Source organism: Pleurodeles waltl, chromosome 5, assembly GCF_031143425.1.
Source record: "Pleurodeles waltl isolate 20211129_DDA chromosome 5, aPleWal1.hap1.20221129, whole genome shotgun sequence".
NCBI lineage: Eukaryota > Metazoa > Chordata > Amphibia > Caudata > Salamandridae > Pleurodeles > Pleurodeles waltl.
The window spans coordinates 1,041,892,331-1,041,915,863 of NC_090444.1; the positions used below are offsets into that span (position 1 = coordinate 1,041,892,331).

Consider the following 23,533-nt stretch of genomic DNA (forward strand, 5'->3'; position numbering starts at 1 on the left):
CTGTGCTTATGATTCTGGTGTTTTGCAGCTTGACTCCAATCCACGTCTGGGAAGAGTGACAGTTGGGCTTTGTGCATACTTTCCAGACAGCCTGTACACAAGGAGGGTGGAAGTGTCACAGAGGTGCATCTGAACCTCCTCTCCCCCTCTTTTTTAAATCTTTACAAAACTGAGTATAAGTACAGGGGGTTTTTCCCCATGAATGAGAGACACTGAAGAGACCTAAAGATATGGACACAGAATGCTGCTGGAGGGACTCACCAGGAACCGCCTTGGACTGCTGCTGCTGTGCTGACCTGTGGCCTGCTGCGTAACTAGGAAGGAACTGCCACTGTCTGTATCCCCTTTGCGCTGGCCTGTCGCTGGGCCCTGCTGCCCTGTGCTGCACCTTGGTGTCCCCAGGGGCTGGGTGCTGTGGCCCCTGCCCTCTGCAAGCTTTTGAATTTCATTGTCAAACTGCATGAGGAGCAGTTCATTTTTATGACATAGTGCCTGGAAAAGCGATTTCCTTCCTATGGATGCAGCCCCCGGAGAGTGCCTTCCTTTTACAAATATTGCGTCTTGAGAGTGCTGGTTGTTTTATTCTTTAAAGCGCTTTGAACGCACTTCCTTTTCTGCCTGCTGTTGGAAAATCACCATATCCTGTGCCCCCGGGGCACTGCAGAGTGAAGACTGGAGTGAGCCCACTCCAAATGGTGCCCGTGGGGCAAAGCACGCTCTGAGGAATGCCCCCAGGGCACTAGCCGGCCCGACTTTGGCCCAATCACTGCTGCAGCCTGGGCGGGCTGCATTTGACTTGCACAGCAGCTCGGGTGCAGGCGAGCCAGAAGCTGACTGAGGACAGGAGAGGGGGGAGGACTCATCAGAGGCCCCCACACTCCACCGAGGCCCCCAGTCAGTTGTGAGGATGGGAGGGGAGGAGGCCTCATCGGAGGTTCCCCTCACCGCTCAGCCCCTTTCTTGTTGCTCTGCCCCGCCCCCTCTGGGAGGGCATTCTGGGGTTCTTATGCTAACCTGTTTTCATGACTTGCCTTGTATTTCCTAATGTTCCTAGTATGGGCATTTATGAGGATCTTGTGACGTGCATTATTGTAGTAAGGTTTTTTCTGACTACTGCTTGTGTTGCAGAATAATAAGTAACGTTTGTTATGTGTGATGTGCATTGTCTCTTGGATAGGCTTGACTGCTCGTGCCAAGCTACCAAGGGGGTGAGCAGGGGTTATCTTGGGTGTGTAACTCCCTTGCTCTAGCTAAAGTGGATGGGTTCTGTCTGGCTTAGGTGCATACCCTATCCAACCGGAAACCCCATTTCTAACACACACCTTTGCAGCACGGCGCAAAAGTGTGTTCATGGTGCTACATAGCCTAATTGTGCACCAGAGCAGCCGTATCGTATCTTTGTAGGTAAGGTGCTGCCCAGAAAATGTGCTTCTGTAGCGGTTTCTTTATATGTTTCAATTTCGTCTGTATTGAGAACAAATTTCAAAGCTGTTTCATAGCATATAGTTAATTTAGAAGCTGCTTCCCAGCATGTGATCAAGCTTATGTTTGGGGACTTCATTAATTGTTAAACGTTGGGAATAATATTTACCAGTAGGACAAGTTGATGGCCTTCAAGCTCACACGGTCATGGGCCTTGACCCAAAGGCGCACTCTCGATATCCATGAGCAGTAATTTCTGTAGCTTTTTTTTTGCTACTAGTGTGGGTTGTTCTGTCTAAATATTTTGACGTTGCATCAAGAGGCTAACTAACTTTTTCACACTGGCACTAATCAAGGCTCACAAGAATTGGGAGCTTGAAATCCAGGACAACAGATAAGTGCAGCACAACTAACCGTGTACTGGGGGCATCAACAAGTGCCACTGGCCGACGCCCACACACCCTCCCTGGTGCGGGTCACGACCAGTGGCCGACACCAGGAAGGGCATTAATAAATCCTCGGGTGCGTCGCACCCGAGGATTTTTTGAAAAATTTTTTTTCCCCCCCGGGAGACACGGAAGCTACCGTGTCTCCCCCCGCCCCCCCACCCCCCACCCGCCCCTTTGTGACATCAGCGCGCCGCGAGGCGCGCTGACGTTGCAAAGGTGTTTTCCCCATGAAAGCAGGAAGCAGCCTTGCGGCCGCTTCCTGCTTTCATGGGGAAAACGGCCTTTTACACGTTCGGGAAGGCCTCGTAAGAAAGGGGAGACACTCCCCTTTCTTACGAGGCCTTCCTGAAAGTGTTTCCTGGCCCCCGGTCGCAGCTGTGCTGCGATCGGGGGCCAGGAAACACTTTCAGGTTTCCTGGCTCCCCCGATCGCAGCACAGCTGCGATCGGGGGGGTCAGGAAACATTTTGAAAAGGCCTCGTAAGAAAGGGGAGACTCTCCCCTTTCTTACGAGGCCTTCTGAAACTGTTTCTGGCCCCCGATCGCAGCTGTGCTGCGATCGGGGGCCAGAAACAGTTTCAGAAGGCCTCGTAAGAAAGGGGAGAGTCTCCCCTTTCTTATGAGGCCTTCTGAAACGGTTTCCTGGCCCCCGATCGCAGCACAGCTGCGATCGGGGGCCAGGAAACCCCACTAGACACCAGGGATTTCACTTTTGGGGGGCGGCCCCCCGGAAAACGGGCCGCCCCCCCCGCATAATTTTCTTAAAAAAAAAAAAAAGGTAGGTGCCCCCTGGGGGGGTGGGGGGTTGGGGGATGCGGGGGCCATCGCGCCCCCCCCCCCCAGGGGATTTTTTCTTTTTTTTCAAAAAAAAAATAAATAAATAAAAAATGAAATGACAGGGGGTCGCACGTGGGCAGGGTGACCCCCTGTGGGGGCAATTTTTTTTTTAGATGTTGTAGGGTTTCCCTGGGGGCCATTTTGGCCCCCAAGGAAACCATACAACAACTAAAAAAAAATATATGTATATATCTATATATATATATCTATGTAGATAGATATATCTAGGTACATGGATATATCTATAGATATATCTATGTAGATATATATTTATATATATATATATAGGTAGATCTGTATCAAAGAGATTTATAAAGCGCGCTACTCACCTGTGAGGGTCTCAAGGCGCTGGGGGGGGACGGGGGGGAGGGAAAGGGGCTAGGAGGTTCACTGTTCAAAAAGCCAGGTTTTGAGGCCCTTCCTGAAAAGAAGTAGGTTTTGGGTCTTGCGAATGTGGGTTGTGAGTGCGTTCCATGTTTTGGGTGCAATGTAGGAGAAGGATCTGCCCCCGGTGGTGGTGTGTTTGATGCGGGGGTCAGAGGCGAGAGAGAGGTCAGCTGAACTGACGTTTCGTGTGGGGGTGTGGAAGGTGACTCTCGTTGAGGTAGGCAGGGCCTGTGTTGTGGAGTGATTTGTGTGTGAGGATGAGGATCTTGAAGGTGATCCTTTTGTCAATGGGGAGCCAGTGGAGGGATTTGAGGTGTGGAGAGATGTGTTTGTGTCGGTGGAGGTCGAGGATGAGTCGTGCTGCTGAGTTCTGGATGCGTGTAGTTTGCACTTGAGTTTTAGAGTGGTGCCGGCGTAGAGGGCGTTTCTGTAATCAAGCCTGCTGCTGATGAGTGCGTGAGTGACAGTTTTTCTGGTCTCTGTGGGGATCCATTTGAATGTTTTTCAGTATACGGAGTTTGTTGAAGCATGAGGAGGTAAGAGCGTTGATTTGTTGGGTCATAGAGAGGGAGGAGTCTAGGATGATGCTGAGGTTGCGTGCGTAGTTGGCGGGGGTCGGTGCAGGGCCTAGCGTGGTGGGCCACCATGGGGGGTCCCAGGTTTTTTTGGTGAGGGCCAAAGAGGATTATTTCAGTTTTGCTTGAGTTGAGTTTCAGGTGGTTGGCTGTCATATATACATCACTTTTGTCAATATGTGTGTGGTTTCCCTGGGGGGAAAAGGGTCCGACTTGTCTAGTGGCAGTTTTAGTGCCATAAAGAAGCGCAGAAGGTTTATATGCCTACTGCAAAGAGCACATCTGTATTTTATGTAAATAGCTGAGTACATTAGTAAAGTCTATGGAGAGATGAAGGGCACTTTTGCTGGGTGGTAATGAGGGAATCCGAGGAGGAGGGAGTGGGAGCACCAATAATGATTGTTGGACTGGGCGCAGGAGGTGCTAAAGACTGTGACGAATGGTATGTGACAAGGTGTTTTTTGAGTGTCTTGAAAGTACGTGCTGATTGAGGGAAGAAGCGCAGGTAAGGTGGCCTCTACTGTTGCACGTATCTCACACACACCATCGATTTTGTGACTGTCTACGTAGGCTAGTGTTTTAGAGCAACAGTTTAGCCAATAGCAGAGATGGCATCTTGATGGATGACTGCTGCCTGCACTCGGGTTATAGAGGACCGCTCTGACATAGGATCAGAGACTGAGACATCAGATACTGAGACAGCATCTGAGGGATAGGACAATGGCGCAGACTCTGGGAGTGATTTTTCAGTCAGAGGAGTCCCATTCGAAAACTCCTCTTCCAGTACATTATGAGGGAGGTGATGAGGACAGTCCTGCTGTCCCTTCGCAAGCTGTTCGTGCAACTGGGTAATAGTGGGTTAGGCCAACCCAGAGAGCAGGTGAATGCGGCGGCAAGCAGAGAGAGAGTGCTCTCTTGGGAGCTCACCAATTTAGTTCAGCCCCAAATTCCACCACCCAAATCATATTGTGGAGACATCAAAATTGTCTATGGCAAAACAAACTGGTTTTGTAAGGCAGGCACCTGTGTTTTTGGTCCTGGATTCGGCGGCCATATAGAGAAACACACTAAACCCAAACATTTCTGGAAACTAGACATTCGGGGGAGTCCACAGAGGTGTGACTTGTGTGGATTCCCCAAAGTTTTCTTACCCAGAATACCCTGCAAAGCTGAAATGTTGAAAAAAAACTCTATTTTTCTCGCATTTCTGTCACACAAACTACAGGAATATGCTGGGATCCACAACATTCCTACCACCCAGTGACTCCTCACCTGGCCTGATAAAAACACTACCCCACTTGAGTGCCTACACCTAGTGCCTGTGTCAGGAATGGATCACCCCAGGGTCAACAGCTGCCTCACGTAAGGACCAACATTGACCGTTGTGTGATCTATTCCTGTCGCAGGCACCAGGCCTAACCACACAAGTGAGGTATCATATTTATCGGGAGACTTGGGGGAACACTGGGTGGAAGGAAATTTGTGGCTCCCCTCAGATTCCAGAACTTTCTGTCACCGAAATGTGTGGAAAACGTGGTATTTTAGCCACATTTTGAGGTTTGCAAAGGATTCTGGGTAACAGAACCTGGTCCGAGCCCAACAAGTCACCTCATCTTGGATTCCCCTGGGTTTCTAGTTTTCAAAAATGTGCTGGTTTGCTAGGTTTCCCCAGGTGCCGGCTGAGCTAGAGGCCAAAATCCACAGGTAGGCACTGTTTTCTATGAAAAAATTTGATGTGTCCACGTTCTGTTTTGGGGCATTTCCTGTCGCGGGCGCTAGGCCTACCCACACAAGTGAGGTATCATTTTTATCGGGAGACTTAGGGGAACGCCGGGTGGAAGGAAATTTGTGGCTCCTCTCAGATTCCAGAACTTTCTGTCACCGAAATGTGAGGAAAACTTGTTTTTTTGGCCACTTTTTGAGGTTTGCAAAGGATTCTGGGTAACAGAACCTGGTCCGAGCCCCGCAAGTCACCCCTCCTTGGATTCCCCTAGGTCTCTAGTTTTCAGAAATGCACAGGTTTGGTAGGTTTCCCTATGTGCCGGCTGAGCTAGAGGCCAAAATCTACAGGTAGGCGCTTCTCAAAAAACACCTCTGTTTTCTTCAAAAAATTTGGATGTGTCCATGTTGCGCTTTGGGGCGTTACCTGTCGCGGGCGCTAGGCCTACCCACACAAGTGAGGTATCATTTTTATCGGGAGACTTGGGGGAACGCTGGGTGGAAGGAAATTTGAGGATCCTCTCAGATTCCAGAACTTTCTGTCACCGAAATGTTAGGAAAACTTGTTTTTTTAGCCACTTTTTGAGGTTTGCAAAGGGTTCTGGGTAACAGAACCTGGTCCGAGCCCCGCAAGTCACCCCTCCTTGGATTCCCCTAGGTCTCTAGTTTTCAGAAATGCACAGGTTTGGTAGGTTTCCTTATGTGCCGGCTGAGCTAGAGGCCAAAATCTACAGGTAGGCACTTTGGAAAAAACAGCTGTGTTTTCTATAAAAAAAAATAGGATGTGTCCATGTTGTGTTTTGGGGCATTTCCTGTCGCGGGCACTAGGCCTACCCACACAAGTGAGGTATCATTTTTAATGGGAGACTTGGGGGAACGCCGGGTGGAAGGAAATTTGTGGCTCCTCTCAGATTCCAGAACTTTCTGTCACCGAAATGTGAGGAAAACTTGTTTTTTTAGCCACTTTTTGAGGTTTGCAAAGGATTCTGGGTAACAGAACCTGGTCCGAGCCCCGCAAGTCACCCCTCCTTGGATTGCCCTAGGTCTCTAGTTTTCAGAAATGCACAGGTTTGTTAGGTTTCCCTAGGTGCCGGCTGAGCTAGAGGCCAAAATCTACAGGTAGGCACTTCTCAAAAAACACCTCTGTTTTCTTCCAAAAATTTTAATTGTGTCCACGTTGCGCTTTGGGGCGTTTCCTGTCGCGGGCGCTAGGCCTACCCACACAAGTGAGGTATCATTTTTATCGGGAGACTTGGGGGAACGCCGGGTGGAAGGAAATTTGTGGCTCCTCTCAGATTCCAGAACTTTCTGTCACCGAAATGTGAGGAAAACTTGTTTTTTTAGCCACTTTTTGAGGTTTGCAAAGGATTCTGGGTAACAGAACCTGGTCCGAGCCCCGCGAGGCACCCCTCCTTGGATTGCCCTAGGTCTCTAGTTTTCAGAAATGCACAGGTTTGGTAGGTTTCCCTAGGTGCCGGCTGAGCTAGAGGCCAAAATCTACAGGTAGGCACTTCTCAAAAAACACCTCTGTTTTCTTCCAAAAATTTTGATGTGTCCACGTTGCGCTTTGGGGCGTTTCCTGTCGCGGGCGCTAGGCCTACCCACACAAGTGAGGTATCATTTTTATCGGGAGACTTGGGGGAACGCCGGGTGGAAGGAAATTTGTGGCTCCTCTCAGATTCCAGAACTTTCTGTCACCGAAATGTGAGGAAAACTTGTTTTTTTAGCCACTTTTTGAGGTTTGCAAAGGATTCTGGGTAACAGAACCTGGTCCGAGCCCCGCGAGTCACCCCTCCTTGGATTGCCCTAGGTCTCTAGTTTTCACAAATGCACAGGTTTGGTAGGTTTCCCTAGGTGCCGGCTGAGCTAGAGGCCAAAATCTACAGGTAGGCACTTCTCAAAAAACACCTCTGTTTTCTTCCAAAAATGTTGATGTGTCCACGTTGCGCTTTGGGGCGTTTCCTGTCGCGGGCGCTAGGCCTACCCACACAAGTGAGGTATCATTTTTATCGGGAGACTTGGGGGAACGCCGGGTGGAAGGAAATTTGTGGCTCCTCTCAGATTCCAGAACTTTCTGTCACCGAAATGTGAGGAAAACTTGTTTTTTTAGCCACTTTTTGAGGTTTGCAAAGGATTCTGGGTAACAGAACCTGGTCCGAGCCCCGCAAGTCACCCCTCCTTGGATTGCCCTAGGTCTCTAGTTTTCAGAAATGCACAGGTTTGTTAGGTTTCCCTAGGTGCCGGCTGAGCTAGAGGCCAAAATCTACAGGTAGGCACTTCTCAAAAAACACCTCTGTTTTCTTCCAAAAATTTTAATTGTGTCCACGTTGCGCTTTGGGGCGTTTCCTGTCGCGGGCGCTAGGCCTACCCACACAAGTGAGGTATCATTTTTATCGGGAGACTTGGGGGAACGCCGGGTGGAAGGAAATTTGTGGCTCCTCTCAGATTCCAGAACTTTCTGTCACCGAAATGTGAGGAAAACTTGTTTTTTTAGCCACTTTTTGAGGTTTGCAAAGGATTCTGGGTAAGAGAACCTGGTCCGAGCCCCGCGAGTCACCCCTCCTTGGATTGCCCTAGGTCTCTAGTTTTCAGAAATGCACAGGTTTGGTAGGTTTCCCTAGGTGCCGGCTGAGCTAGAGGCCAAAATCTACAGGTAGGCACTTCTCAAAAAACACCTCTGTTTTCTTCCAAAAATTTTGATGTGTCCACGTTGCGCTTTGGGGCGTTTCCTGTCGCGGGCGCTAGGCCTACCCACACAAGTGAGGTATCATTTTTATCGGGAGACTTGGGGGAACGCCGGGTGGAAGGAAATTTGTGGCTCCTCTCAGATTCCAGAACTTTCTGTCACCGAAATGTGAGGAAAACTTGTTTTTTTAGCCATTTTTTGAGGTTTGCAAAGGATTCTGGGTAACAGAACCTGGTCCGAGCCCCGCGAGTCACCCCTCCTTGGATTGCCCTAGGTCTCTAGTTTTCAGAAATGCACAGGTTTGGTAGGTTTCCCTAGGTGCCGGCTGAGCTAGAGGCCAAAATCTACAGGTAGGCACTTCTCAAAAAACACCTCTGTTTCCTTCCAAAAATTTTAATTGTGTCCACGTTGCGCTTTGGGGCGTTTCCTGTCGCGGGCGCTAGGCCTACCCACACAAGTGAGGTATCATTTTTATCGGGAGACTTGGGGGAACGCCGGGTGGAAGGAAATTTGTGGCTCCTCTCAGATTCCAGAACTTTCTGTCACCGAAATGTGAGGAAAACTTGTTTTTTTAGCCACTTTTTGAGGTTTGCAAAGGATTCTGGGTAACAGAACCTGGTCCGAGCCCCGCGAGTCACCCCTCCTTGGATTGCCCTAGGTCTCTAGTTTTCAGAAATGCACAGGTTTGGTAGGTTTCCCTAGGTGCCGGCTGAGCTAGAGGCCAAAATCTACAGGTAGGCACTTCTCAAAAAACACCTCTGTTTTCTTCCAAAAATTTTGATGTGTCCACGTTGCGCTTTGGGGCGTTTCCTGTCGCGGGCGCTAGGCCTACCCACACAAGTGAGGTATCATTTTTATCGGGAGACTTGGGGGAACGCCGGGTGGAAGGAAATTTGTGGCTCCTCTCAGATTCCAGAACTTTCTGTCACCGAAATGTGAGGAAAACTTGTTTTTTTAGCCACTTTTTGAGGTTTGCAAAGGATTCTGGGTAACAGAACCTGGTCCGAGCCCCGCAAGTCACCCCTCCTTGGATTGCCCTAGGTCTCTAGTTTTCAGAAATGCACAGGTTTGGTAGGTTTCCCTAGGTGCCGGCTGAGCTAGAGGCCAAAATCTACAGGTAGGCACTTCTCAAAAAACACCTCTGTTTTCTTCCAAAAATTTTAATTGTGTCCACGTTGCGCTTTGGGGCGTTTCCTGTCGCGGGCGCTAGGCCTACCCACACAAGTGAGGTATCATTTTTATCGGGAGACTTGGGGGAACGCCGGGTGGAAGGAAATTTGTGGCTCCTCTCAGATTCCAGAACTTTCTGTCACCGAAATGTGAGGAAAACTTGTTTTTTTAGCCACTTTTTGAGGTTTGCAAAGGATTCTGGGTAACAGAACCTGGTCCGAGCCCCGCGAGTCACCCCTCCTTGGATTGCCCTAGGTCTCTAGTTTTCAGAAATGCACAGGTTTGGTAGGTTTCCCTAGGTGCCGGCTGAGCTAGAGGCCAAAATCTACAGGTAGGCACTTCTCAAAAAACACCTCTGTTTTCTTCCAAAAATTTTGATGTGTCCACGTTGCGCTTTGGGGCGTTTCCTGTCGCGGGCGCTAGGCCTACCCACACAAGTGAGGTATCATTTTTATCGGGAGACTTGGGGGAACGCCGGGTGGAAGGAAATTTGTGGCTCCTCTCAGATTCCAGAACTTTCTGTCACCGAAATGTGAGGAAAACTTGTTTTTTTAGCCACTTTTTGAGGTTTGCAAAGGATTCTGGGTAACAGAACCTGGTCCGAGCCCCGCGAGTCACCCCTCCTTGGATTGCCCTAGGTCTCTAGTTTTCAGAAATGCACAGGTTTGGTAGGTTTCCCTAGGTGCCGGCTGAGCTAGAGGCCAAAATCTACAGGTAGGCACTTCTCAAAAAACACCTCTGTTTTCTTCCAAAAATTTTAATTGTGTCCACGTTGCGCTTTGGGGCGTTTCCTGTCGCGGGCGCTAGGCCTACCCACACAAGTGAGGTATCATTTTTATCGGGAGACTTGGGGGAACGCCGGGTGGAAGGAAATTTGTGGCTCCTCTCAGATTCCAGAACTTTCTGTCACCGAAATGTGAGGAAAACTTGTTTTTTTAGCCACTTTTTGAGGTTTGCAAAGGATTCTGGGTAACAGAACCTGGTCCGAGCCCCGCGAGTCACCCCTCCATGGATTGCCCTAGGTCTCTAGTTTTCAGAAATGCACAGGTTTGGTAGGTTTCCCTAGGTGCCGGCTGAGCTAGAGGCCAAAATCTACAGGTAGGCACTTCTCAAAAAACACCTCTGTTTTCTTCCAAAAATTTTGATGTGTCCACGTTGCGCTTTGGGGCGTTTCCTGTCGCGGGCGCTAGGCCTACCCACACAAGTGAGGTATCATTTTTATCGGGAGACTTGGGGGAACGCCGGGTGGAAGGAAATTTGTGGCTCCTCTCAGATTCCAGAACTTTCTGTCACCGAAATGTGAGGAAAACTTGTTTTTTTAGCCACTTTTTGAGGTTTGCAAAGGATTCTGGGTAACAGAACCTGGTCCGAGCCCCGCGAGTCACCCCTCCTTGGATTGCCCTAGGTCTCAAGTTTTCAGAAATGCACAGGTTTGGTAGGTTTCCCTAGGTGCCGGCTGAGCTAGAGGCCAAAATCTACAGGTAGGCACTTCTCAAAAAACACCTCTGTTTTCTTCCAAAAATTTTGATGTGTCCACGTTGCGCTTTGGGGCGTTTCCTGTCGCGGGCGCTAGGCCTACCCACACAAGTGAGGTATAATTTTTATCGGGAGACTTGGGGGAACGCCAGGTGGAAGGAAATTTGTGGCTCCTCTCAGATTCCAGAACTTTCTGTCACCGAAATGTGAGGAAAACTTGTTTTTTTAGCCACTTTTTGAGGTTTGCAAAGGATTCTGGGTAACAGAACCTGGTCCGAGCCCCGCAAGTCACCCCTCCTTGGATTCCCCTAGGTCTCTAGTTTTCAGAAATGCACAGGTTTGGTAGGTTTCCCTATGTGCCGGCTGAGCTAGAGGCCAAAATCTACAGGTAGGCACTTTGGAAAAAACAGCTGTGTTTTCTATAAAAAAAATACGATGTGTCCATGTTGTGTTTTGGGGCATTTCCTGTCGCGGGCACTAGGCCTACCCACACAAGTGAGGTATCATTTTTATCGGGAGACTTGGGGGAACACAGAATAGCAAAACAAGTGTTATTGCCCCTTATCTTTCTCTACATTTTTTCCTTCCAAATATAAGAGAGTGTGTAAAAAAGACGTCTATTTGAGAAATGCCCTGCAATTCACATGCTAGTATGGGCACCTCGGAATTCAGCGATGTGCAAATAACCACTGCTCCTCAAAACCTTATCTTGATCCCATTTTGGAAATGCAAAGGTTTTCTTGATACCTCTTTTTCACTCTTCATATTTCAGCAAATGAATTGCTGTATACCCAGTACAGAATGAAAACCAACTGCAGGGTGCAGCTCATTTATTGGCTCTGGGTACCTAGGGTTCTTGATGAACCTACAAGCCCTTTATATCCCCGCAACCAGAAGAGTCCAGCAGACAAAATGGTATATTGCTTTCAGAAATCTGACATCGCAGGAAAAAGTTACAGAGTAAAACATAAAGAAAAATGGCTGTTGTTTTCAGCTCAATTTCAATATTTTTTTATTTCAGCTGTTATTTTCTGTAGGAAAACCTTGTAGGATCTACACAAATGACCCCTTGCTGAATTCAGAATTTTGTCTAGTTTTCAGAAATGTTTAGCATTCCGGGATCCAGCATTGGTTTCACACCCATTCCTGTCACTAACTGGAAGGAGGCTGAAAGCACCAAATATAGTAGAAATGGGGTATGTCCCAGTAAAATGCCAAATTTGTGTTGAAAAATTTGGTTTTCTGATTCAAGTCTGCCCGTTCCTGAAAGGTGGGAAGATAGTGATTTCAGCACCAGAAACCCTTTGTTGATGGCATTTTCAGGGAAAAAACCACAAGCCTTCTTCGGCAGCCCTTTTTTCCAATTTTTTTGGAAAAAACTAAATTTTCACTGTATTTTGGCTATTTCCTTGGTCTCCTCCAGGGGAAACCACCAACTCTGGGTACCATTAGAATCCCTAGGATGTTGGAAAAAAAGGACGCAAATTTGGCGTGGTTAGCTTATGTGGACAAAAAGTTATGAGGCCCTAAGCGCGAACTACCCCAAATAGCCAAAAAAGGGCTCAGCACTGGGGGGGGAAAGGCCCAGCAGCTAAGGGGTTAAATGTGGTTCAGAGCAATTTTCAAATTCTGGCACTCAGCTTACTTTTCCAAGTACGGTAAATTCAGGTGCCTGTGATGGGTGGTCATTTTGAAGACAATTGACAGTAAATGTGTTTTTCCACATTTCGCAGAGTTGTTGATCCTGTTTAATCCTATGAGATGCATTTGGCATGTTGTATAGTTGAATATTATTCCAGAGAAGGTGACACTTTCCAGTTTTGGTAGAAGTAAAATGTGCCCATTCCTGCTCTAGCGCTGAATCCATCTTTTCAACACGTAACCCAGCTTTTCCTATTGCCTTTTGCCATTGCCGTATGTGTTGTGGTCGTGCACCCGGGTTGGAGTAAACCCTTGACATACATTCCACACACACACATCATTTTGGAGAAGCTGAGGAGTACCACATGAGTCGCTGTATACGAGCATCTCTAAGGATGTAAACTGCCTCAAAGCAGGGCACTTCACACACTGCCTGTGCACTGTATTAAGAAATCAAAAATAACAAAAAATTACTTTTGTCCTGATGCAGTCTATCAAGTACTAAAAAATGTTTTTCTTCTGAATAGATCCCAGGCCATTTAATAATACGACTTGAAAAGTGCTGGGCTACACCCACAAATGACCCGTCGCATGCTATCCAGTATACTTTTATTCAAGACAGGTTAGTATCAATAATACATCTTTACACCTCAAGAGGGTATCTGAGTCTGAAAATTGAGCAATGTGGCATGGAAATGTTCTACTTGTAAATTAGTGAAATGCTGGCTAGGAAAACTGACAACTCTTATGTGAACTAAGCGTGGCTGTTGCAACCTCGCAAGTATCAAGGATGCTTCATATAACATAAATATGCCATTCTTTAATGGCTTTAATGGCTCCCTTCTCGGTGCCCCTGCACATGTTTACATATCTCATGCTTTAAGAATACGAAGATGTTAAAGACAGGTAAAATGGATGTCCTTCTTCCACTAGAAACTTTAAACAAGCAAAGCATGGTATATTCTTGAAACAAACCATTATGGTAAACTACAGATTTTGAGGAGAGAATACAAAAGGCTCAACTTCAACTGCATATTTGGTAAAAGTTTCTTTTGAATTTTGAACTTGTAGGAAAAGATATGTAGTAGATAATTCTTGAAATGTTATTTTTGTTTCCAAATTGCCCTGTAATACTCAAGTTTGAGCTCCATCATGATTTTTTTTCATTTTGTTTACCTGATTTTCTGTTGCCTTGCAATTCAATAGCAACACATTAGCCTTTAAAACATTCTATTGTAAATCTAGCACGTTTGTAAGGTCTGACATGCACTTTCCTACTTGACATACCCGGTTTAATTCCACCTTTACACACGGATATAATAATAAAATAAAAAGAGCTAACCTCTTTCTCACATCTTATGGACACAGAATGTGTGATCAGGACCATACTGTTCACTGGCAATATCGATTCCACTCCTCTTATGACCCTTTCTAGTTCTAAATAGTACATGTTCCCGATCCTGGGGAGGCCTTCTCAAGCACGAAAGAATCTGTACTGGAGGCATTAACAGCCTCCTTGTCTCTAGAGGAGTGTAGATCGTAAAACCCTGATAAATGCGCCCCCTTTGTTATTGATATCTTGTAATCGGCCGCATTCAAATCTTTGATTGGGACAAATCCAAATAATCAATTTAACCTATCCACCTCGCAGAGTTGCAGCACTGCGCTGCATTGCGTCAAAGAGCAGGACAGCACCATATCTACTAAGGTATAGTGCTGGTGCTTCTTCAGGCTGCCTAGTGCCACATGTACACTTTTACATCCTAGTGCAAAGCTATGCGTGTGATACAGAATCTATGTTGTTAAAAACATAAGTGCCAGGGCCCTTGCAGGAGGCTACTGCAGCCTGCCCCATCCATTGCCCCTGCCAGCGCCGCCACTGAGAGTGCTAACACAACAACTAACCACCACACCCCTACAAGCAGGACAATTCAAACTATTCCAGGCCACCTAAAGCCACACGAATGGCTTGGGCGGCAGGTATTAGTCATTTATAATGTATATTGAGTAAACAAACAGCTGTTTTTGTGCTCATCTGGTGGCAGACTGTCGTAAGTGCTGGTGTTCACAATGAAGTGCTGGTGCCAAGCCCTGGAAACCACATGCTCAAATTAGGCACTGGTGTGATATCTACCATAGGTTTTGTGCTGCAAGGCATCCTTCCAGGACAAAATATTGTGCTTAGATTTACGTTTAAACTGTTCCCATTTTGTATGTGTGCTGTACAGCGCAGCACAAATGCAAAGGTAGAAGTGTTTAGAGAAAAGAAAACATTTCTCTTTCTTTGCGCTTACCTAGAGGACACATCATGTTTTTTGGTGAAAAGCCCTGTATACAAATGTTACTAGATATGGCTTTCCTTAAAAAAACTTGAATGTTTACATGGGGGCATCCTTGTAGCATCCATGGGCATCCTCTGAAGCAGAGTTATTCAAAGCAGAGAAAAGCACTGGTTTGTGTTACTTTTAGGCAAATGAAAAGTAAATCCCAAGCACCACATTCTTCAGTTTGAATCACTTTGTGTGACTGTATGTTGCTGCAGAAGGTCTGTTAGGACATTGCTACTTTGATGCAGCACAGTTAGAAGCTGTACTGCTCTCTGTTGTTGCACTGGAGTCAAAGTCTCATTCTCTCCCCAAGAGAGCAGTGAAAAGATATTTTATGCAATGAAAAGTATTATTTTGAGAAGGCTAAACTTCATGTCATCAGGGAGAAATAACAAGAGAATTTACTTGACCACTCATGTTAAAGCCTAAATCTATTATGCCTTTTCCTAAGCACCAGCTATTTAAATGAATCTAGAATATATGAATGATACTAACAGGATGAGAGTGAATTTGAGGAGTGAAGTTTATGCTACATGAGAAGAACATGAAAAATATGTGATGATGAGGTGTCCATCAATGATGACGGCAAGCAGAATGTATCTGATTTATTTATATATTGATTATGGTGATATTTCTTTATAACTTGTTAAAGATTTTAGCTGGCACTAGAGTTATTTCCAGTAATTCGGGTCAGAATTAGCACCCAGTGATACTTCTTGCCCTTGACAAAACTTCCTGAACTTCTGGAGTACTCTTGCTGAGGAAATAGTGTCAGTCTGTGAGTGACAGTAGCTGCAGTGATTGTGAATGGTTTCTGCGGTGGTAGTGCCTGAGTCTCACTCATGGGCACACAGTGTGATTGGTGACCTGTAAGAATGATTTACAAAGCTTAATGGGTTTCTACATTAACCAGTGCTTTCCTGGCTTTTGTATGCCAAGTGACCAGAATTTTACATCATATGGAGGCAGAACCCTGATTAAGCACTACCTCAGAGTTTGGAGAGAGAGTCTAATGATGGAGTTGGATGCACTAAGATCTTTCTATCCTCTGCCGCTGCCGTCTCCATGGGGTGCCACGAGAATGGACTAAAAGGGCTGTTACTGATTGCACGCCAACAACCAGATTTACATTGCAGTCTGTGTATAAGCAAAGGTGCACAGCTCAGCTTTCCTTCCCTTGTGTGGAAACAGTCACTGCCACATATTCTGCTCTGTTGAGTTCAAAATCTGGGTGCTGCTTGCATGGATGGGGGCTTAGCTAGAAGTGTTGTCTTACATAGCTGTAAGTGCTGAAATAGACAGATCAGTTCCCACACATTGGTCTGCAGTTTGATGCTCCCTGTACTTGCAAGCATGTCAGGGAGATTGACATAAGGTGTTTGACTGAGACAGGTGCTTTAATGACGTGGTGTGTGTTTACCATGGTGACTTAATTGATGAGTGTGCTCTAGCATGTCAGTTTGTGTGGTATGATGGGCTTGGCATTTTCATCTACTGACCCTGCAGTAAGTTGTGTATCCCTTTGATTGGCACTTCAAGGTCCTTATGGGGTTGTGGGTGTATTCCTTGTTGCCTGTGTGTCATACTTTTTGTGTGATGTCCTTGTATATATTGTGGTAGATATGCTGTGTGTGATGTGCTTGTGGTGGCCATGTTGAGTGCATGTTATACATGTGGTTTTACCTCTTGTATGGTATCCATATTGTTGTACTTATTTGAACAGAATGTGCACGCAAATGTGTTTGATTTTCATTGCATGAATGATTTCCTGCATGAATGATGCCATCAAAATCTGCAGATCCAGCAGGGAGGTAGTTGTGTGTCTGCATACCATGTCAATTGTGCCTAACACTGTTTTACAGCATCTCTCTACCCTCTTTTGTCTAAACCATGTCTTTTCTTGCTCCCCATTGATAACAGTACCAGTAGTGGCCCCTCTTAAGAGTAAGGGTAGAGGGACTCTGCCCCCCACACTTTTGCAAAGCATGAAGAGTGTCTAGCAGGCTGAGCAAAGATTAGAATGACAGTCACTCTTCATGGTCGGGTCAAGCAGCCAGGCATTGTACATGCGCTAAATGCACAGGCCCCTGGCAGCCAGAGCCAAGCTTTTCACATGATTTCACAGCCCCGAGGGAATGACCTCCTGAGCCCGGAAAGCCCCTTGAGTGCCTCCTGCTCATGATGACGGCCGTGTCACCATAGGCTCGGAGCTGGCCACTTCAGTTTTAAGCCTTGAAGTGTCTAGGGTTGAGTGTAAATCAGTGACACTTCGTCATAGAGTGGGGTGGGGTAAGCAAGGTCCTCCTCTTATTGGCTGACCCATTATAAAGTAAGACAATGAGAAGAGGCAACAGGATGTTCCGGTGGTCCCTTCCTTCCCTGAAGCCTTCAGGAAGCACTGAGGCTTCTGCTTCTCCCTTCTGCCACTCAGAGTCACCGTCACAGTTGGTAAGTCCTTACTGAATGTTGTACGCTTGTGTATATGTATGAATGTATGTGTATTTGAGCGTTCATGCTGTGAATGGGTGTGTGTGGGTGTATTTGCTTGTGAATGATGGGTGTATGTGTGTGTGCTTGTAATTGATGTGAGTGTGTGTGTGAGTGCTCTTGTGTATGACAGTGTGCCTGTGTGCCCACCCCACCCCTACTGCACATTACAGGCTCCACTGAACAGCACTTCCCTCCTTCTGAGCCTAGTCATAAATATTTGTAAAAAAAAAACAAAAAAGCACACAGAAAGTTGCATGTCACTTATCTTGCTTCTGTTGGCCCCGAACCATGCCCATCCCTCGCTAGGAGACATATTTGCCACGCAGGAACAGGTGCATTATATGAGACTGTGCAACCTGTAGTATAACAACGTTGTGACTGTCTGGTTCATTCTGGACCATTCTGCTTCTATTTAACACACCAGTTTCAACTGGAGACATTAACAAATCTCTTACAGTCTGCAGCCAAAATGTATGTTTTATTTATCTTTTATGGGTGCTAACCTAATGTGAGCAAATGAAAAAGAGCTTTAAGAAGCATAACCGATAGGGGGCTTGTCTTTGTTCACATATTGATTGCTTTGAGTATTTCATTTGGTTTGACAGAAGTTGCATTGTTCCTCTGCGAAAGAGTGCTTGTATTGCAGTTTTTGCTATGTGGGGCAGCTTATGCTCAGTACAGCAACTGATTTAGTTATGTTGACAATCCCATGATTACGGATATAGGCCTGAACTGTTTATTAAGAAACATTCCAACAAAAACAAAAGGCATGATTTACATATTGCGAAAAAATATATGTTAAGCCAATCAGCATTTAAGGTGAAGTGTGTACTTATTTTCAACTTTAAGACCACACGTCTGGTGATTGTCTTGTGGGAAAGGTTGCACTTAATACAGTAGGCCTGTATTGGTTATGGAGACAAGTCAACATTGACGACAATGGGCTTTCATTGGGAAATATTACGTAATTATTTCCAATTTGGGAAATTATGTCAAATGCTGTACATTTGATCTGTGTGTTATGAAACGTTCCAACAAAGACAGTTGGCATGACTTATTTATTGTGGAATGCCAATGTTGATGCCAGTTGACAATTAAGGGGGCATTGTTATTACTTGGTGTTGAAGTCAATAGGCAGGTGTCTTGTTGACTTGAATTCTGAAAGATTACTGTAGGAGACAGGGATTTTGGCATTGGTTACTCCCTCTGACAAAACCTGGGGTAGACAGTTTACACTGTGATGATTCTTGTTAAGACCTTTTATGAACAGATGCATATTGTTTTACAAACTGTAATTGTGTACATGTTCTTAATTGTAAGACTCTAGACCTGGTGAATTATTTGTAGGAAATTTTACAGTAGGCCATAATTGGCTGTAGTGAGATGCCAATCATAAAGTCTATAGGCTTCACCTTTTCATTGAGGAAGTTATGCCAGATATGCTTGTTAAACAAATGTATGACAAAAAGACCATGGGTCTCATTATGAGTCTGGCGGTCAATGAGCTGCCAGACTTGCGGTGGCGATTGGACTGTTGCCGACAGGGGCGGTCTAAATGCCACATTATGACCGTGGCGGAGGTGCCGCAGTCCAACCGCCGGTACTGCCAGGTTGCTGCCAGCCAACGGCCTGGCAGTGCCAGCAGTCTTAATCTGTCAGGGTAGCGCTGCAAGATTACGACCCGCGTTTCTGCCAGCCTTTGCATGGGCAGTGCAGGGGCCCCCATGGACAGCCTCAGTGCACTTTTCACCTTCCGAATTACGGGCAGTGAAAAGCGTGACAGGTGCTGTTGCACTCGATGCACTGCAACATTGCCACTGGCTTGATTACGAGCCGACGTCAGTGTTGTAGCCTGTTTACCACTGGGCCAGCGGGAAACTCGTAATAGGGCCAGTGGGTGGAAAACCAGAATGGCAGTTTTCCGGCACAAAGAGTTTGGCAGGCAGCCTCCGCCACCCGCCAAACTCATAATTAGGGGCTAGGTCTTATTTTTTAATTGTGAAAAGCCTACATCAAACCCAATAAACCTATAAGTTATAAGTTGTTGATAGGTATTTTCTTACATGGAATCTCACAAATTACTGTGTGCAAATGGGTTTTGGTAATGGTTATCCCCTATGACAAACCCTGCATGTAGAAGATTTGCATTACGCTTAATAAAGTAGGCCTGAGATAGTTACGATGACAAACCAATAATAAAGGCTATAGACATGATTGGCTCATTTGGGAATTTTATATCAAAGGCCATAAGTGTGATCTGTTCATTATAAAAAGTTATGACAAATGCACTAGGTCTGCCTTCTTTATTGTGAAAAGCCTATGTTAAAGCCAAAAGACCGTTAAGGATGGTTGTAATTACACTGTGCTAAAATCGGTAAACAGGTATCTTGTTAAATGGAATCTCACATGTTTCTGTATAAGTTAATGGGTTCAGAGTTTGTTATCCCCTCTGAGAAACCCTGTTAAAGTATTTACACTGTTCAGATCCTTTTTAAATAGGTTGTATATTGTTTTGCGAACTGCAATTCTTTTACATATTTATATTTTATGACTGTATGCCTGATGGTGGCCTTGTTGGAGAGCTTATGTTCAATTTAGGTGGCATGAATTATATGTGGTGAAGAGAAAAAACTATACAGCTGATTTTATTGGGAAACTTTATGTCAGTTGCTGTAGTCCTGATTGGTATATTATGAAACGTTACTAAAAAAGCAGTAGACCTGGCATATTTATTATTAAAAGGATGTGCACATATATAAATATATAGGGTTTTAGGGCAGCACTTTTCTGTCTTGGGTCTGTTCGAGTTTTATTCATATTCTGTTTCTACCTATGCGACGACACTGCATACTGTAATGGGTCAGCCAATTTCAGCAATTGACTCAATGGTTAGTGACAGCATTTTGTCAGCTCACATGTATTGAAAATGAGCACGCTTTAGTGCCAGAGCTTTGGTTTTCCATGTTCTCCTTTTATAGGTCATCTTTCATTTCTTTCTTTCTCCATTTTTTCGTTTCTTGTAATTTCCCAGAGAATTCTGAAACGCCACTTGCTGCTCATTTCATGTGCAGTGTATTGTATTCTGTTTGGACAACTTTGAATGGTATTGTCCATAGTGTTCTATTCTGATACCATAGCTAGATCGCGGTCTGTTAGAACTGTGCTGAGCTCTGTAATGAGAACAGTGCAAAGAATTTACCAGTAACTAATCATACTCAAAGGAAGAAGCAATGTTCCACGCCTGCCCTTCAGCATGTTGGCAGGCGCCATGTTGGCAGGCGCCGCACTCAGCCACTAACTGGGTGTCTTTTTCCACCTTGATTTTTGAGGCATCAGTGCACTTGGAGTTACCCAGACAGGGTTTCCGCGAACTGTGCCAAGCGCTGATCAGGACGGGTGATGGCAGCGCTTGAGAAGTCAGCACAGCGTCAAGGATGTCAAGCCTGGGCTGCTTCTTCATTTAATGAATGCCAGGAGTTTTTCAAAAGATGAGTGGTCAAACACTAAGCTGCCTTTTTGAAGATGTTGGTCTCCCTGTTGTGGGATGTTTGAGGGTTCCAATACGAGAAATGATAGACTCTTTGATGACAGTTCCTTTTTGAAGCATGTATAAAGGGAGCTATATTGTGAGACAGATATTCTGCATCACATTTTACTTCTACCAGTTTGCACCATTCTTCTGTGATCTAATCCTAGATTTGCTGGCTCTTCTCATATTTTTTTCATGTCCGGAGGAGTTTGTTGCCATGCTGATTATTATTCTCATCTCCCATCAAGAATTACAAGCTTATTAAAGGAGGTTTTTTTTACTGCTTAGCGTTTTTTTCCTAACCGAGACCCTCTTAAGCAGACACTTGACACATTTCACATGTATTATTCTGCGCTGGGTGGCACAGGGCAGGCACGATGGATGCTCAACAGGCTTTCTCTACATCCAGTCCTTGACATTGCCACATTTAGAAACGTTACATTGGCATCTTGGATCTGTCCAACAGTGATACACTGTGTATAATACCATTACAAGATAGCTGCCCAGTGCAATGTTTACTCTGTAGCCACCTTGGAATGGAATAGTGATCCATGGTTTTATGGCCACAAGATGGCCAAACCATTACTTCTAAACATGGCAGCCATGTTAGAACCTAAAACCAATGATACAATATATATATATGATATGATTGCATGGTGGCTGCCTGCTACTAGGTATAATTTTACTTTTTATTTCAATCATATGCCAGATACATTTGGGCAGCAGTATGCTTTTTCTACTGTTACTCTTTTAATTTATCTTGCATAGGCTTGTTGAGTTTGAATGTTTGTTTTATTGTGGATGGGTTGGCGGGGGAATGTAAAGTCAGTGGGTGAATGCATGAATGGACGAGGGCAGAAATGAGTGACAGAGTGCATCCTTGAAGCTTATCGAGTGTTTAAAATCACCGGTGACTAAAGGGGCACTTTCAGTAATAAGCAAGACCTATTGGCATTGCCACCACTTGCTAAATTTGAAGGTTTACTATTAGTCCTGTGAACTACCTTTTAAGCCTCTCCATCATGATCTGCTCCAGTTACCTGCGTGTGGACACCAAATCAGGGGGCAGACGACTCTCCAGTGCGCATCACAGTGGCGGCCAGGGGCATTGGAAACCCCCTGTTTTAGCAGCTACAATGAGGGTGGAGTTCTAAATGGGCATGTCCTGTCTGCAGCTCACAAATAAAAGCTCATAATTATTGTAATTAAGGAAGAGAGCATCAATAGAAGAGCTAGCGGGAGCAAGAAAGAACAAAAGATGGGTAAATAGATAAAGGAAAGAAAGAAGCAATATTAAATGGAAGGAAGGGTGAAAGGAAGGATAAGTTGGTGGATGGATGAGTGGGTAAGTTAAACAAGTGGGTAGATGAATGAGTGGGTGAGGGAATGAGTGAATGGATAGGTGGATGAACAAGAGAAAGGATGTATGGATGCGTGGATGGACAAATGGGTGAATGAATGATTGGAGGATGGATAGGTGAAAGAACGGCAGAGTATGGGAATCGGTGGATTGGTGGATGGCAGATGAAAGGAAGGAAGAAAAAGAGAAGGCTAGGTGGATGGGCAGGTGAAAAGATGGCACAGTAAAGGGATTGATGGGCGAAAGGATGAATGAATGGATTGAAGAGTGGATGGATGCATGATTGGATAGCAGAGTGGATGGATGGATGGATGAAGAACAAAGTGGATAGATGGAAGAGTGTATGAATGGATGGGTGGGTGAAGGGATGGATGGGTGGCAGAGTGGATGGATGGAATGGGGAAAGATTGAAGGATGGATGAAATAACAAATGGATGAAATAATGTAAAGTTGAAATAGTAGATATCACCTGGCAGATGAAAGGGTGAAATGATGAATGGATAGATGCTTGGATGGAAGAGACCAGGAAGTTTTTCTATGCAGGGTTGGGCTCACTTGTTTCAGTTGCTTAGTGCCAGAAAAGTTTTTGTTCAAAGTGGGGACATTTTAATTTTCCGGCTACACCCTTAGTTGTGGCTCCCACAGGGCCAGAGGGAGCTCCTCAAGGTTCAGAATCATAGTTACTTGAAACCTATTGTTTCTAATATGTTATCCACTGGCTTTGGGTCAGCTCCTTTCTCAGAAGTGCATGGCTTTTCGTGTCTATCTCCCTTCTTTGCTCTTGGTTTGATGGCTTCCTTCCCTAGCCTTGTGTTTGTCCTATTAAGGAGCATTTCAGTCTCAAAGTTGTTTGTGTGGTTGATGTACTCGTCCACTGCTGACATCAGACCTTGTATGTGAGGGGCTATTTTGTCTCCCTCTCTTTCACTTTCCCATTCACCTCTCTCATTAGGTCAGCACCTTACTAAAAAGAGGTATACTAGAACTAACATGGGAGGACTAGAGAATTAGGTGCACATGAGAACATTGAGGCAGATTATAATACTTTCCCGGCAGGTAAATGTTGAGACACCTAGAATGAGCCAGATTGAGACACAGCAAGCCTATAGACATGCCAGGCATATACACAAGAAATGTCATACCCACACATTTAAAGGTGATTTGTTTATTCACCCTTAAGCCTCACAATGGTACTAATCTTCTACAGGCAGGTCTGCCACAGTCCCCCAACAGCAGCATGCATACATTCGCAGGCTTCTTTAATGGTAGGCTAAGGCAGAAATTAGCCCACCTAAGCCAACAACCAAGTACCGAGCATCCTGGTCATTAGGGAACACCTGCCAGCTCACGTTTGTATCAGCTGTGTGGTCTGTGCAACCTCAGGATCCAGAGATATAGCCAGGTATGGTAGGTATGGGAAGGGAAGGTATGTGGGAAAGGAAGATGATTTAAGCTAGTGAAATGTG

At 45.5% G+C, this 23,533-nt stretch overlaps 1 protein-coding gene across 1 annotated transcript in view; it reads left to right on the forward strand.

Annotated features, from left to right (window-relative positions):
• Nucleotides 1-23,533, forward strand: part of LOC138297352 (alpha-tectorin-like) — a 149,187-nt gene that overhangs the window by 96,761 nt on the left and 28,893 nt on the right. The window contains exon 6 of the mRNA XM_069236751.1: nt 12,889-12,983. Coding sequence (XP_069092852.1) covers nt 12,889-12,983 — 95 coding nt within the window. The remainder of the gene's footprint in view (nt 1-12,888; nt 12,984-23,533) is intronic.